We start from the raw sequence: 16,947 nt of genomic DNA, 5'->3' as shown, positions 1-16,947 counted from the left end.
AGGCTCTCGGGAGGGGAGGTGTCGATAGTGACCTGCACTTGCACACAGGCTTCTTGCTGGCTGCAGCAGCAGCCTTAGCGTTTCATACCTGTCTCTGGTGTCCACGCTGACAGCCGCGGCTTGCGCCCGTCTCTGGAGCTGGTTTAGGAGGTGCTGTGAATCCCCTCTCCTGTGCACCCCGAAACAATGGTCTTCTGTAGCATTTTAAGGCAAGTTCTTTGTATATCATTTCACTCCTAATATTTAATTATGTCTCTAACAGATGAAGATGCAAGAATAATTAAGCTTTACATTGCCAACAAAATTAAACAATAATTCCTTATTATCATTTCATACCCAGTCTTTAGTTTTCTCAGTCTCTACTTTTTGGAGTCTTTCCTATATTCGTATTTAATGTAATGTTTAATATGGTTAAATTTATGTCAGCCATTGGGCTATTTGTTATCTATATATCTTACGTCTTTTTTTTCTCCCCTCTCTTCGTCCTTTACTGCCTTCTTTGCAGTTAAACATTTTTTAGTGTGCTATTACAATTTATCTGTTGGTTTCATTTTCCTTTTTTAGGTATGAGTAGTTACTCTAGGGATTACAATATACTTCTTCAACTTATTACAACTAACTTCAGATTAATAATGAATTAATTATAGCAAAATACAGCAATTTTACTCCAAGAGTTCTACTTCCTTTACCCTTCTTTGTGTTATTCTCATATATCTATATATATTATAATCTTAACACTACAGTGCTATAATTGTTGCTTTAAATAATCTCATGTCTCTTTAAAAATTAAAAAAACTATAATATACACAGCCTTTTATATCCACCCACATATTTACCATTTCTGGTACTCTCTATTTCCTCCTGTGGATTAGAGTTTCCATTCTTTACAGCTGGAAGGACTTCTTTTAGTATTTCTTCTAAGGCAGGTCTTCTAACATGTCTCTCAATCTCTGTTTATATGGGAATGTTTTTATTTCACTTTCATACTTGAAAGATAATTTTACTGGATTTAGAATTCTTGGTTGGCAATTTTGTTGTCTTTCGGTGATTGCCATTCTTCTGTCTTCTGGCCTTAACTACTTCTGATAAGTCAACTGCTAATCTATTGCTGTTGTCCTCCACATGAGTTATTTTTTTTCTTGCAGCTTTCAAGATTTTATGTCTTTAGCTTTTAACAGTGTGACTACCCTGTGTCTAGAGGTAGATATTTTGTGTTTATACTATTTGGGTTTTGTTAAATTTCTTGGATCTGTGGATTAACATTTCTCATCAAATTTGGGAAGTTTTTGGCAATTCTTAAAATGTTTTTCCTTCCTATTTCTTTCTCTCACTCCTTTCTTTGTAGCACTCCATTACACAAATTTGGTGACTTGATGTTGTTTCACACATTTCTTAGGCTCTGTTCATTTCTCTTCATCTTTTTTCCTGTTTTTTTCAGAATGAATAATTTCTATTAATCTTTCATGTCCACTGTTTCTTCTGTCATCTCACATTTGTTGAGCTTATCTAATAAATTTTAAATTTTTGTTACTGTACTTTTCAACTCATGAATTTCCATTTGAAAAATTGGAATTACTGAGATTCCTTATTTGTTGTTATCATCTTTTCCTGGAATTCTCTAAACATATTTTCCTATAATTCTTTGAACATATTTATAAAAAAGGGCTCTGAAGTATTTGCTAAACCCAACAATTGCGCCTACTGAGAAACCATTTCTACTGTCTACTTTTTTCCCCTGAGTATGGTCACACTTTACTGTGTTTTTGTTTTTTGCATGGTTTCAATTTTTCTGGAAAAGTGGACATTTTTGGATGATATCCTGTAATAACTATGTATTTAAAAATTATTTTTCTAAGTGTCATTTTAACAAATTAATCTTTAACTTAAACTGTGTAATTTGTCTCTCCCATGATGTGTGGCTTCTGTTGGGAATTTTTATTCTTATTTTTGTTTTTCAGCCTGTCTTCCTGGGAGTCTCCTCTGTGTTTCAATAGATCACTAGTCAGCCAATGATTTGGGTAGAGGTGGTGCTCAAATGCTCCAAATTTACAGGGCTCCTAGTCTCTGAGACCTGATCTGTTTGTGGGATAGAGAGCACATTCAAACTTCAGCCACTGTGTAAGTTTGCTTGACTTTTATTTTCCACTGGGTTCTCTCAGGTTTCCCAGTCAGCCAGGGATGTGTGAAGAGTTTATTAATCCTTTTATGGCTTTCTCATTTCTAGCATTTTTTTGTTAGATTCTTGGCTGGTTCACTATTCTTACCAACTTGCAGACACAATCTCTGAATATCACAGGTGCAGGTTTTCCTTATTTGTTTCTGCCATTTCTAGTTGACAAAGCTGTGGACTTTTCCCATTTGTCCCATATTGAGTCCGCTTCCTTTGACAGCAAAGTTGCTGGTTTTTACATACGGTGCCACTCTGGTAAAATTACAGATGTCACCAATCAAGTTTGTGGGTTCTGTGTATACTGTAACCCTAGGCAGGAAGGCTGTAGACTCCTACAGCTTTAACCTGAAGCTTCAGCAGTTTTTCAAGAATACAAGCACACCTCATTATTATGCTTTGCAGATATTGCTTTTTTGAAGAAAACAAATTGGAACTTTGTGACAACCTGTGTTGAGCAAGTCTATTGATACCATTTTCCCAACAGCATTTGCTCATTTTGTGTTTGTGTGTCTGTTTCTGTGCCACATTTTGGTAATTCTTGCAATATTTCAAACTTTTTCATCATTATTATTATACCTGTTATGGTGATCTGTGATCAATGATCTTTGATGTTACCATTTAATTGTTCTGGGGTGCCAGAAACTGCACCCATATAAAATGGGGAACTTACTTGATAAGTGTTGTGTCTCACTGCTCCACCAACTAGCTGTTCCCCCATCTTTTCCCCCTCCTCAGGCCTCCCTATTTCCTGAGACTCAACAGTATTGAAATCAGGCCAATTAACAACCTTACTAACCCCTAATAAGCCTCTAAGTGTTCAGGTGAAAAGAAGAGTCACACATCTCTTGCTTTAAATCAAAAGCTAGACATGATTAAGCTCAGTGGGGAAGGCATGTTGAAAGCTGAGACAGGCCAAAAGCTAGGCCTCCTGAGTCAAACAGTTAGCCAACTTGTGAATGCAAAGGAAAAGTTCATGAAAGAAATTAAAAGTGCTACTCCAGTGAATACATGAATGATAAGAAAGTAAAACAGCCTTATTGCGGATATGGAAGAAGCTTTAGTGATCTGGATAGAATATTGAACCAGCCACAACATTCCATTAAGCCAAAGCCTAATCCACAGCAAGGCCCTCACTCTCTTAAATTCTATGAAAGCTGAGAGAAGTGACGAAGCTGCAAAAAGAAAAGGCTGAATCTAGTTCATGAGATTTAAGAAAAGAAGCCATCTCTATAACATGAGTTCAAGGTGAGGCAGCAACTGCTGATGTAGAAGTTTCAGCAAGTTAACCAGAAGATCTAGCTAAGATAATTAATAAAGGTGGCTACACTAAAGATTTGCAGTATAGACAAAACAGCATTATATTAAAAGAAGATGCCACGTAGGATTTTCATAGCTATACAGTTGGTGACTTTAAGTTGAAGCCAATGCTCATTCGCTATTCTGAAAGTCCTAGGGCCCTTAGAAATATGCTCAATCTACTCTGCCTGTTCTCTATCAGTGGAACAACAAAGTCTGGGTGACAGCACATCTGTTTACAACATGGTTTAGTGAATATTTTAAGCCCACTGTTGAGACCTACTGCCCAAAGAAAAGATTCCTTTCAAAACATGACTGCTCACTGACAAGGCATCTGGTCACCCAAGAGCTCTGATGGAGATGCACCATGAGAATAATGTTTTCATGCCTCCTAACACAATATCCATTTTGCAGCCCATGGATCCAGGAATAATTCTGACTTTCAAGTTTCATTAGTAAAGAAAGAGATTTTGTAAGGCTATAGCTGCCATGGATAGTGATTCCTTTGATGGATCTGTGCAAAGTCCATTGAAAACTTTCTGGAAAGGATTCAGCGTCCTGGACGACACTAAGAATATTCATGATTCAAGGGGAAGAGGTCAAAATATCAACACTAACAGAAATTTGGAAGAAGTTGATTCCAATCCTCATGAGTGACTTTGAGGTGTTCAAGATTTCAGCGGAGGAAGGAACTGCAGATGTGGTGAAAACAGCAAGAGAACTAGAATTCAAAGCAGAGACTGAATATGTGATAAACCTCATGATAAAAACGTTAACAGATGAGGAGTTGCTTCTTATGGATGAGCAAAGACGGTGGTTTCTAGAGATGTAATCTACTCATGGTGAAAATGCTGTGATGATTGTTGAAATGACAACAAAGGATTTAGAATATTACATGAACTTAGTTGATAAAGCAGTGGCAGGGTTTGAGAGGTCTGACTCCAATTTTGAAAGAAGTTCTACTGTGGGTCAAATGCTATCAAACAGCATTGCATGCTACATAGAAATTGTTTGTGAAAGGAAAACTCCATCAATGAGGCAAACCTCATTTTTGTCTTATTTTAAGAAACTGCCACCAGCAAAAAGATTGCAACTCGCTAAAGGCTCAGATAACAGCATTTTTTTAGCAATACACTAGTTTTAAATTTAGGTATGTACATTGCTTTTCTAGGCATAAAGCATTGAGCAATTAATAGACTATTGTATAGTGTAAACACAACTTTTTATGCATCAAAAAAACAAAAAATTCATGTGACTAGCTTTACTGCGGTATTTGCTTTATTATAGTGGTCTGGAACTGAACCTACAATATCTCCAAGATATGCCCATAAATGTTTCTCAATTTGTTGTTTTATCTTTGATTAATTTCCAGAGCCCTGATATGGGTTTTGACAATTTTTCCAGTTTTACACTTTTTTTTTTTTTGGCAGAGAGGAATCGCCTACCTCTTCACACTACTGGAGCCAGTCTTTCCATCATGATTATCTCAGTTCATCTTGAATAGCAATAACACCTGCATTATTAGCCCCATACTATAGGTAAGGAAATTAACAAAGAAAATAATCAACTGTCCAAAGATTACATAGATGTTAAGTGGAAGAGCTTCCAAAACTAGGCAGTTTGCCTTCAGAGCCTTTCTGTACCTTTAACAAATATGAATGTGAAAATTCGTAAGATACTAGACTAGAAGCAGGCACAGGTGCTATAGAAGCATGGATGCAAAGAATCTATTTTGGAACCTGAGTAGACAGAATATAAGATGAACTACCCCAGCATATATCATTTACAAAAAATATTCAAATATTTAAGACAGTTAATTACATTAAAAGCTTTCTTTTTCTTTTTTTTTGTAGATTTCTAATATAACTTACTCTCTTGCCGGTACCCCTTCCCACTGGAGGATGTGCCTCAGCAGCTTGACGAATCGTACAAACCATTAGCTCTATAAGAGCACTCTCCTGACGGTCAGACATTGCTAAAGTGAAACAAAACACATTAGTATGAGTAGATAGTTTTACAATAGCCATGTATCAAAAATGAGCACAAAAAAAAAATTAAAAAAAAAAAAATGAGCACAATTATAAAAAACTGTAGTCTATTACTTAAAGACTAAAGTTCTATCCTTTGTCTTTTTTCTTGTTTTAAGAATAATATGTGCTTGTCGTAAGTCAAACAAGAAAGAGATATACAAAGTAAAAAAGACAATAAACTCTGGTTTCTTCTAATACTTGGTCTCTTGTAATATACTTCTGAATTAGGCAATGCCAAAATTTTCCTTCTATATCACTTCAAAGCTCATATATCTTTTTTTTTTTTAGCAAAAAAGAACATGCTATATCTTTTTAAAAAATTAACAATAGATTTTGAATATCTTTCAAGTCACATGACATGTACAAATAATTATGTTAAATAATTACAAGTTATTACATAATTTGTGTTCCACAATTTATTCATCCTTCCATTAACATGCAAATTTCCCCCAAATTTGTCACGTTTATAAACAATGCAGTAATACATATCATAAGTACACATATATTTATATAACTGATACTTTTATTTCTGAAGAATACATTTCAAGAGGGGGAGCAATGACTCAAAGGTTAAAATCTTGGTACTGACAAATCAAAAAGGTTACTTACTGCAATCCACACCTCCAACTGCAATGATGAGAATGTTTGGTTCCTCATATCCCTGCCAGCACTGGATGTTATAAAGTCCCTTTAATGTTTGCCAATCCAATGATTGAAAATGGTATGTTATTTTGCTCCTGCCTAACTACTAATTAGTGGAGTGTATTTTCTTGTTTATTAGTTTAAAATTTATTTGGAGATTTTTAATGTTTATTCTCTGCTAATTTTTCCATTGTTATTCACCTTTCTTGGATTCTTTATTTTTTATTTATTTTTGACTGCATTGGGTCTTTGTTGCTGTGTGTGGGCTTTCTCTAGTTGCGGCAAGTGGGGGCTACTCTTCGTTGCAGTGCACGGGCTTCTCACTGCAGTGGCTTCTCTTGTTGCGGAGCACGGGCTCTAGGCGCACGGGCTTCAATAGTTGTGGCATGCAGGCTCAGTAGTTGTGGCTCATGGGCTCTAGAGCGCAGGCTCAGTAGTTGTGGTGCATGGGCTCTAGAGCGCAGGCTCAGTAGTTGTGGCGCATGGGCTTAGTTGCTCTGCGGCATGTGGGATCTTCCCGGACCAGGGATTGAACCCGTGTCTCCTGCATTGGCACGTGGATTCTTAACCACTGCATCACCAGGGAAGTCCCTAACTTTGTCTTAAATGATGCAAATATTTTCTCCCAGTTTGTTCTTTTGTTTTTAGACTCCTCATGGTATCTTCTGCCAGAAATTATTAACTTTTACAAAGTCATATCTGTACTTATTTTTTTTATGGCTTTCAGATTTCTCTCTTTTCTTTTTTGAGATAACTGACATACAATACAATATAGGTTTAAGTTGTACAGCATAATGATTTAACTTATATATATCGTGACATGATTATCCCAGTAAGCTTAGTTAACATCTATCATCTCATACTGATAAAAAAAAAAAAAGGCTTCTGGGTTTCTTGTATTGCTTTCAAAGATCTCCTTTCTCCTAGAGATTATAGATATATATTTTCTTTTCTGTCTCCATCTGTTGCTTGCTTTTACATCTTTAATCTGTCTGAAATTTATTTCTGCCGATAGTATCAAGTATGGGTCTGTTTATTCCCACCAGATGAGCAGCCAATTATGCCTCTACCATTATTAAATAAAACCAGCTTTCCCTGGTTTATCTGAAATGTCATCTTTAAACATGTGTTACGTGCTTATATATACTTAGATCTATTTCTGGATTCTTTATTTAGTTTCACTAATCTATTTTTCTATTACAAGGACACACTATTTTGATTATAACAGCTTTATAATGTTATAATATACCTTAATGTGTAACTTAATTCAACTAATTGGAATATTTAGTTGAACAAATTTCCCTTATCTAGTCCTTTTCCTAAAAAATTTCTAATTTCTATAAAGCTAGTAGCAAACAATTAAGTATTTTCTATGTGTAAGGCATGGTTATAAGTGATTTATGTATATTTACTTGTTTTATCCTCAAAACAATTCCAAGAGATAGGAATTAATATCCTCACACTTTGCAGATTGGGAAAATGAGCCACAGAGACGTTAAATAACTTTTCAAAGCACTCAGTAGTAGAGCCAAGATATGAACCCCGGTAGTCTGACTCCAAGGTCTATATGCTCTTAAGCACTATACTATACCACCTTTTTAAAATAAGCTTGAAATTCTACATAAACTCTTATTTTTAAATTTTTATTAGAGTATAGTTGATTTGCAATATTGTGTTAGTTTCAGGTGTACAGCAAAGTGAATCTGTTATACATATACATATATGCACTCTTTTTTAGATTCTTTTCCCATATAGGCCATTACAGAGTACTGAGTAGAGTTCCCTGTGCTATACAGTAGGTCCTTATTAGTTATCTATTTTATATATAGTAGAGTGTATATGTCAATCCCAATCTTCCAATTTATCCCTCCCCCACCCACCCCCCTGGTAACCATAAGTTTGTTTTCTATGTCTGTGACTCTTTTTCTGTTTTGTAGATAAGTTCATTTGTACCCTTTTTTTAGATTCCACATATAAGCAATATCATATGATATTTGTCTTTCTCTGTCTGACTTACTTCACTCAGTCTACGTAATAAACTTTTTTTTTTTTAAATAAATTTATTTATTTATTTTCTTTTTGGCTGCGTTAGGTCTTCGTTGCTGCACGCGGGCTTTCTCTAGTTGCGGCAAGCGGGGGCTACTCTTCGTTGTGGTGCGTGGGCTTCTCGTTGCGGAGTGTGGGCTCTAGGCGCACAGGCTTCAGTCGCTGTGGCACGCAGGCTCAGTAGTTGTGGCTCAAGGGCTCTAGAGAGCAGGCTTAGTAGTTGTGGCGCACGGGCTTAGTTGCTCCGCGGCATGTGGGATCTTCCTGGACCAGGGCTCGAACCCGTGTCCCCTGCATTGGCAGGTGGATTCTTAACCACTGTGCCACCAGGGAAGTCCCAGTCTATATAAACTTTAAAATCATTTTGCTTAGTTCCTTCTCTCACCTCCCAGAACTCTCTCAAACCTACTGGAATTTGAACTGGTATTTTTAAGAAAATTATACATTACGCTGGGAAGAACTGACATTTTAATAATCTTTTCAGCCAGGAACATGATATAGCTCTTCATTTATGATATCTTATTTGACATTATTTAATGAAACATTATGATTTTCTTCACACTGATTCTGTACTTTTCTTGTTGAATTCATTCCTATGTATTTTTAAAGATACATTTTTGAGACTAATTTGAATAGTTTAATTTTATCTTTCTGTCTCCCTCCCTCCTTCCTCTCTGTTCTTTTCTCTGTATACTTATTTATGTTAAAGACCAATTAAAAAAAAAAAGACCAATAGATGTGGGGATTATAGAGACAGAACTAGGCATAAATTAAAAGAAAAAAAATATTAAGCTTTAGAAATTGAGAAGTTTGTATTGATTATTTGAAAATAAACTGGGACAACAGCAATGAAAAGGCAAACAAAGGCATAACATCTTATCCCTTATTCTGTACCAAAATCATCCTGAACAAGAATATGTATGTACATCTTAATTCAATCATTTTTGGTTTCACGTATTAATTGTGATAGGAAAAGCACATGAACTTTAGCTTGTCTTAGGAAAACCACAAGAAACAGTTTAAGCTTTTCATTTATACTCCCTGATCCAATAAAACAATCAAGTTTCTATTTTATGATTCTAGAATTTCATATTTTTTTCAGTTTGGCTAGGGATAGAGGAATGACAAGATTGTCTATGAACTAAATGCATTTTCTATTATTTATGAAAAAAAATCTAGTTCTATGGAAAGTGAGGAGAGAAAAACTTACATAGTGTAGAAACATTCCACTATTATACACTAAAATCCATACATTAGTGTTGAAGAAAAACTCAACCTTATACAGTGTCCAATGCCATCAATTTTATTAGTTTATAATTTGAAACCATCCATTCAGATATGGTAAACTCAAAACATTCGAAATTTAACTGAAATCTCTTTGGGGATAAAACAGCAAAACCAAATAATAAAACTGAAAACAAAGCAAGCTTTAAGCCACAGACAAGAGCCAAACAGCCACAATGATAGAAAGGAAAGGGTGGCTGTTCGCATTATGAATTACCAAATACCTACACAACTTTCTAAGTCTTCAGAAACCTCTTTACACATCATCTCCATTTTCTCATTATTGATTTCAGTCTTATCACCCTGAACTCTGGCTTTTCTCCTTAATATCACTGAAAAGAAACACTAAAAAGTCACCAACAACCTAAATCTTCACTTAAAGCTGATGGTCTTTGCATAGTCCTTTTTCTCCTCTGCAATACGTGATATTATTAACCATAGCTCTCTTGAACACCCTCTTTACTGGGCCTTCTATAGCGTACAATGAACTCTTACTATCCTTTTTATATAGCTTGCTCTCACTCTTTCTTGCTCTTCCTGCTTTTGTCCCCTTCCTATCCACAATCTTTAGAACTCACCATGGGCTTTTTCTTTCTATAATCTATTTTCATCTTTTACATTTTTATCATATCCCATAGAGACCACTCGAAACCATGTTGACAAAAAGCACTTTTTTTTTAATACGAATTTGATCACATCCCTCCCCTGTTTAAAATCCTTCAGTGGCTCCCTATTACACTTAGAATGAACTAAATAAATCCACTTATGGACTTAAATGTTCTACATCATCAGGGCTCTGCCTCTATCTCATCTAGTGCCACTGGCTCACTGTGCTCAAGCTACTGCAGCTCTGGGAATATAACAATATCATTCATGCTTCAGATACTCTGCAATTGCTATTTCCTCTATCTAGGCAGCTCTTTTTTGACACTTCCCATGGCTAGCCCCCATATCCTTTAGATTCTTGGCTCACGGGTGGCCTCTTTAGAGAGATCTTCCTTTTGGGATTCAATCTAAAGATGGACCCCTTCTTACTGTTATTATCCATCACAGATACTTATTAACTTTTGAAATTATTCTGACCACTTAGTTTTGGTCTGCCTTCCCCACTTGAATGTAAGTTCCATATGGGCAGTGAGCTGACCTTAAGATTGCACCCTCACTGCTTAGTATAACAGCACATAGAAGGTGGTCAATAAATATTTTAAAATTATAAGTGAATTAACGATTTCCTACTTGAAGAATTCCACTATACACATTACTTCACCCATCAACTGGATCACAGAATTCTAGCATTAGAAATGATCACAGGGCTCCCTGGTGGCGCAGTGGTTAAGAATCTGCCTGCCAATGCAGGGGACACGGGTTCGAACCCTGGTCCGGGAAGATTCCACATGCCGCACAGCAACCAAGCCCATGTGCCACAACTACTGAGCCTGCGCTCTAGGGCCCGCGAGCCACAACTACTGAGCCCACGTGCCACAACTACCGAAGCCCACATGCCTAGAGCCCGTGCTTTGCAACAAGAGAAGCCACCGTCATGAGAAGCCCGTGCACTGCAATGATGAGTAGCCCCTGCTCGCCGCAACTAGAGAAAGCCCGTGCGCGGCAACGAAGACCTAACACAGCCAAAGATAAATAAATAAAAATAAATATATTAAAAAAAAAGAAATCATTAGCTTTCATTGCAAGCTATCAAATGTTTCAAAAACTGTTTAAAAAAAAAAAAAAAAGAAATGATCACAGAAGTTTATCTAATCAAAGAGCCTTTTTTATAAATGAAGAAGCTAAGACCCAGAGAAGTTAAATGACTTAGTTACGGCCCTGTTTTTGCCTGATTACTTGTTAACCAGACCTTCACGTTACACTAAAAATTTATCCAGCAATTTGATTTTGCTGTAGAATACACATACACCCCCAAAATACCCTGTCCCTTAAAAACACTGCAAGGCAGTCTTACAGCAGCTGTGATTTATTTATTCTTCTTCTTCTTTTCCATCATGGTTTATTACAGGATATTGAATATAGTTCCCTGTGCTACACAATAGGACCTTGTTGTTTATCCATTCTTTATATAATAGTTTGCATCTACTAGTCCCAAACTCCCAATCCAACCCCCTCCCCCGGCCAGCAACCACAAGTCTATTCTCTATGTCTGTGAGTCCATTTCTGTTTCGTAGATAAGTTCATGTGTGTCATATTTTAGATTCCACATATAATATCATATGGTATTTGTTTTTCTCTTTCTGACTTACTTCGCTTAGTATAATAATCTTTAGGTCCATCCATGTAGCTGCGAATGGCATTAAGTCATTCTTTTTTATGGCTGAGTGGTACACTGCATATATGTACCACATCTTTTTTATCCATTCATCTGTTAATGGACATTTAGGTTGTTTCCATGTCTTGGCTACTGTAAATAGTGCTGCTGTGAACACAGGGGTGCATGTATCTTTTCGAGTGATAGTTTTGTTCTGATATATAGCAGTTGTGATTTAAATTGCTATTGGTAGTCTTTGACAATGTGTCTGTTTTCCCAAATTTTAGTCCTATATTTGCAACTGCTAACTAGACTTTCATCCACTGGAATATCTATCACACTTCACTTACGTAAAGTATAACTTAATTTCTAATTAGTCTTAAGGAAATAAGTAAATCACTAATGGCATTTTGTTATCATAAAATATAGCAAAATAGCAGCTCAGAATATTGATTTGGATACCATTCCATACCAGAGCTTATATGTGGCACAGCAAACATATGGACAAATGTATGAAAAAAAGTTGAATCATGATTTCAAAACAGTCCTGGACTTGTTACACATAAATTCTCCAGCCTTGCCTTCCCAGATTCAATCATACCCTAAAACTGTGGTTGACTTAAAATTTTTTCTCCATTTTACAACTTACTTTTCTAGCTAAAATCAAACCAACCAAACCAAGCCAAACCAAACGAAACCAAACCTAACCAATCTCTTGACTGAAAGTTAAACCCAATGTCAACTAAATTTAAACCACAAAGAAAACCTAATAATACATAGTTATTTTAAGAAGGCAGATCCATCTAGAACACCTTGATGACTGACGGACAGAGTAATTACTATTTTCTGACTGACATATCTTATTTAAATGAGAGTAAAAAGTTAACAATACCAAATCATAGCACCTTGGCTCTTCTTCCCTTAATTTATTAAGTCCCCTGCTTCCCTTCTCCTTGGAAATAACCGTATAGAGCATACGTGACAAAAAGAAAAATGGCCTGGAATCATAAATAAGAAGCTCTAACCTACTCTGACAATTTGCTGATTCTATGGCCACAAGCAAGGAAGGAAAATGGATGAAATGTACTATTAAATACTATGCCAAGCGTTTTGCTCAAGTGTTGACTGGGCTGTAGTGATTAGAAAGGAAATTGATTTTGCTAGAGAAAATATTAAGATTAGTTACAAATAGATTTATGAAGTCAGTGAACTTAGCAGGAACATGTATGAGCAAAATAAAGACAATGTAGAATGTATGTTCATGTTCCTCTGATTACTTCAAAAGTGAAAGGAATCCAGAGTACAGTTGAGAGTTTGACCTAGTGAGCAGAAGGTCCTGTCAACTTAATAAGAGACCCGTCTTCTTACCAAAGATATGGAGGGAAAAAAAGCACATGCAAATATAGTAAATAATAATCAGAGGTGGAGTCAAATATACTATAATAAATTCTACCTTGAAAGAAGGTCTGGGAAATTTTGGGGAAGGATTTGTGTTACAGATTAAGAATGAGGGGAAAAAAAAAAAAAGAATGAGGTTGTGAGGCAAATACCTTGAATTTAAAAGAAGCAATTTCAGGCAGTTTACTGGAGTGTATTTGGGTATGATGCATAGCTATTGTTTCTCTCACTGAATTTTGTCAAAGCCAGAGCAGATAATACCAATTAGCATCACTGCTTGGAAAGAACACTGGGGGATGGTCACTATACTGTTTAGGTAATCTACTGCAGGTGATGGCTCATTCTGCTCTTATATCCCAGAGGGTTGAACTACATAGAAAAGCAGGGGAAACAGAATAGGGAATCAATAGTATACTATTTCATTTAATTCTCACAACAACTATATAAGGTAAATAAGAAAAAGAATCCCTATATTATAAAGAAAAGGAAGCTAAGGAGCAGAAAAAATGAGGACATAAGTCACAAAGGACAGAGTTAGAAATCTGAATCTGTTTCTTTTGATTCTGAAGTCCATGTTTAGTTCATTACAAGCCTCACTTATATCAAGGTATCATCTACATTTTAGGACTTTGTATGGATTAAATGAAATAGTAGTTCTTTAAACTACTGTTGTGGGCTAGACTGAAAAACAAGCTATACAGAGGAAAAAGCATTGCTAGTTTTAAGGAGCTAATATTCATATAAGCTTTTAGAATATAAATGGTTTATTAAGTATACATATCCATTTTGCTGTTCATGTTATTACACAAAGTGTAATATAAGATGCATACTTCGGAAATTATCAATATAGCAGTTATTTCTCCCTATTTCTTGAATAGCTAGGTAAGTGACTTTATTTTTGATTTCTTTATTTTAATTTTTAAAAAGATATAACAAAAGAGGGGATGATTGTGGTCTAATTAAATCATTGTATGTGAAAGGTTAAGTACACATATATAGCAAAAAGATTCTGCATGTGCCTTTTTTTTTTTTTACATTAAGTATGTCAGTACTTTGTGTCTCAAATCAGCATAAAGAAAACTTTTTTGAATGCTACATGACATTTATAGGATTTAAAAAACTTGTGTGGCATGAATGGTAGTAGTCCTAATACAGAAATATGTTATACACTATTGAGACATCCTTGCTTGTTACAGGAAACAAACTGTTATTTTTGCAAAAAAAGACACACAGTACGCTTGCATATACTCATTTGTAAGAAGTGATCTATACAGGGTGGTATAATAATTAATGCAAACCCAAAATAATATGTAAATCAACTTATCGAAATACTATACCTTCCTCTCCTTGAACAGGTTCTTCTAATAACAATTCTGTCATACATTCCCAGTCTTTCAACAGTTCTTGAGAGCTCTCCCACAAACTGTCCACCAAGTAGGCAGCATGTTCGTGTAACTAAAAATAACAAATCAAATGTGACTGAAGAACATTTAATGAAGAAATCAGTAATAATATATTGAGTTATTAAGCCATTTTCTTCATAATTAAAACTGCTTGGTCACAATGTTTCCAAGAGCCACTTACAGAACTATATATATATATATATATATATATATATATATATATATACACATACATACATACATACACACATATTTGCATTCCACTGTTGATAATGGGGATGCAATATATAGACTTAATCATTTTAAAATAGTAGTAAGGTTAAGAATCTCCTAGTTCAATGACATCATATATAAATGAAGAAACTGAGAGTACAGCTAGTTAACAATTTTCCTGAAGTTATAAGCTGGATTTAGGGTACTTTTCATAACTCTTTGTCTCTCTCTACAATGATCTTTTTTTTTTTTTTTTTTTAAAGAAAATCAATTACTTCCTCTCAGAATTCCGTTTGATACTTCGGTACCAGCCTTACTTACTTTTTATCTCTGTTATTTGGTTAAGGTCAAAATGTAAGTTACTCCATCTCTCTGTTTTTCCACTCTCATTTCCACTTAACTCAATGAATTCCACATCTCACCTCACCTCCACTTTTTGCTGCTCATTACTCTTGACAATTTTCTTTGGAACCCGTGTTCCCACAGTAAACAACACTCTCAAGTTCCTCAACAAACATTTCACATGGAACGCTTTACCACCTGTCAGTCATTGAACTGTGAAGAATATTAATTACTTTAGTAAAGTTCTTCAGAAAAGGTAAGTAGAAGTGTTGGCCATGTTCTGGTTTCTGCTACTTACAATTAACTTCTTTACCCTTGCATAAAAGTTCTACCACCTCTGAGTCTCATGACAACCAGCTAAACCACTTTTCAAACTTTACATTGCAACCCGTTCACTGGCCGTTAAAATAATTTAATGTATTGAGACCAACGTTTCAAAGAAATGAAACACAGTAAAAATGAGTGTATAGCACATAGAACGTTAAGTACTATTTCATATTTCAGTTATATGTTCTTGTATTTGTGAGAGAAAATGGTTTTTGCATCATGAGGAGTGGCCTGAAAATGTGTGAAAGTCACCTTGGTAGACCTACTGATTATCTACTGATATCATGGCACATTTGGCACGTGAGTTGCTTTTCTTCCTCATTCCTAATTCTATCATTATTCTTAACTTCTATGAAAAATTTGATGATCTATTTAAAGCTCTGCCTCATTTGACCTCTTGCATTCTATACTTCATTTCCACTGCATTTCAAATCTCACATTCTGGCTTCTGAAATGCCTTAGGAAAACTACGTACACACGCATACACACACAACACCCCACAGTTTCCCAATGTTTTTTGTCGAAGCCAGAGTAGATACTATTGATTAGCATCTCTGCTTAAGGAAGAAGATGGACAAAGGTTTGCAGCCAGGTCTATTCAAACTTTCTAAATCACATATCCTAGGAAAATATCCCTAGACCATAAGTAACATCATTCCAACAGTGACAGGCACAAGTAGTGCACAATCTGGTGTCAAAAATGAAAATTAACAGCAGAAAACAGAAAAACCAACAGTTTCCAAAAAATAGGCTATTAAGCCTATGCTGAAATGGAGTTATTATTTAGTGGGTACAGAGTTTTCAATGTAGGAAAATATTGAAAAAGTTCTGGAGATCAATGGCAGTGACAGCTGCACATCCATGTGAATGTACTTAATGCCAATGAAGAGTACACTTAATAATAGTTAAAATGGTAAATTCTGTTATTTCACCAAAATTAAAAAAAAAACCCTATGCTGAATAAACTTGCTTTTATGCCTGACATACTTAAACATGTCTGTAGAACAGGTATAAAAAAGTTCACAATTATATTTTTTGGTGGATTATACCTTCTATACATATCCTCTCTGCCCCTCTTAATGCTTTTGGCCCTCAATTCTGGTTTATCTTATATGATATTGTCCTTTCAGCTTTCTGTAAGCCTTTGTTAACTACATCCAGCATTTATCCAGTTTGTTTACTTCCTGTGTTAAATTTTTGATTAAGGTGTGTTTGTAAACATTTTAATTCCTTTATTTCAACCCTAAATGACAATCTGCCTTTTTAATAAAGCATGTTAGTCTATTTACATTTATTGAGATTACAGATGTTGGCATCTGCTTCCCTGTGCTCTCCTGATGACATTTTCTTTTTTTTAAAGCTGTGCTTCCTGCAGAGTTTTATTTTCTAACTTATATTTTTTCCATCACCAAGATCACCAAAAATAATTTTCAGACACCTGCCTTAAGCTTCACAACCATATTATTTAGGCTTAGTTCTAATTTTTTTCAGATTTATTTGCTCACCAATACTTCTTATCTTCCTTATTTTCCTGTT

The 16,947-nt window shown here is 35.3% G+C and overlaps 1 protein-coding gene across 3 annotated transcripts in view; it reads right to left on the bottom strand.

The window, feature by feature from the left end:
* Window positions 1-16,947, bottom strand: part of STAG1 (STAG1 cohesin complex component) — a 433,060-nt gene that overhangs the window by 61,980 nt on the left and 354,133 nt on the right. For all 3 annotated transcript variants that reach the window (XM_059920266.1, XM_059920267.1, XM_059920268.1), the window contains 2 exons: window positions 14,464-14,581; window positions 5,338-5,441 (listed from right to left, as the gene is read on the bottom strand). In XM_059920266.1, coding sequence (XP_059776249.1) covers window positions 5,338-5,441; window positions 14,464-14,581 — 222 coding nt within the window. The remainder of the gene's footprint in view (window positions 1-5,337; window positions 5,442-14,463; window positions 14,582-16,947) is intronic.

Source organism: Balaenoptera ricei, chromosome 4 (assembly GCF_028023285.1).
Source record: "Balaenoptera ricei isolate mBalRic1 chromosome 4, mBalRic1.hap2, whole genome shotgun sequence".
NCBI lineage: Eukaryota > Metazoa > Chordata > Mammalia > Artiodactyla > Balaenopteridae > Balaenoptera > Balaenoptera ricei.
This window is presented reverse-complemented; position numbering and strand designations above follow the sequence as displayed.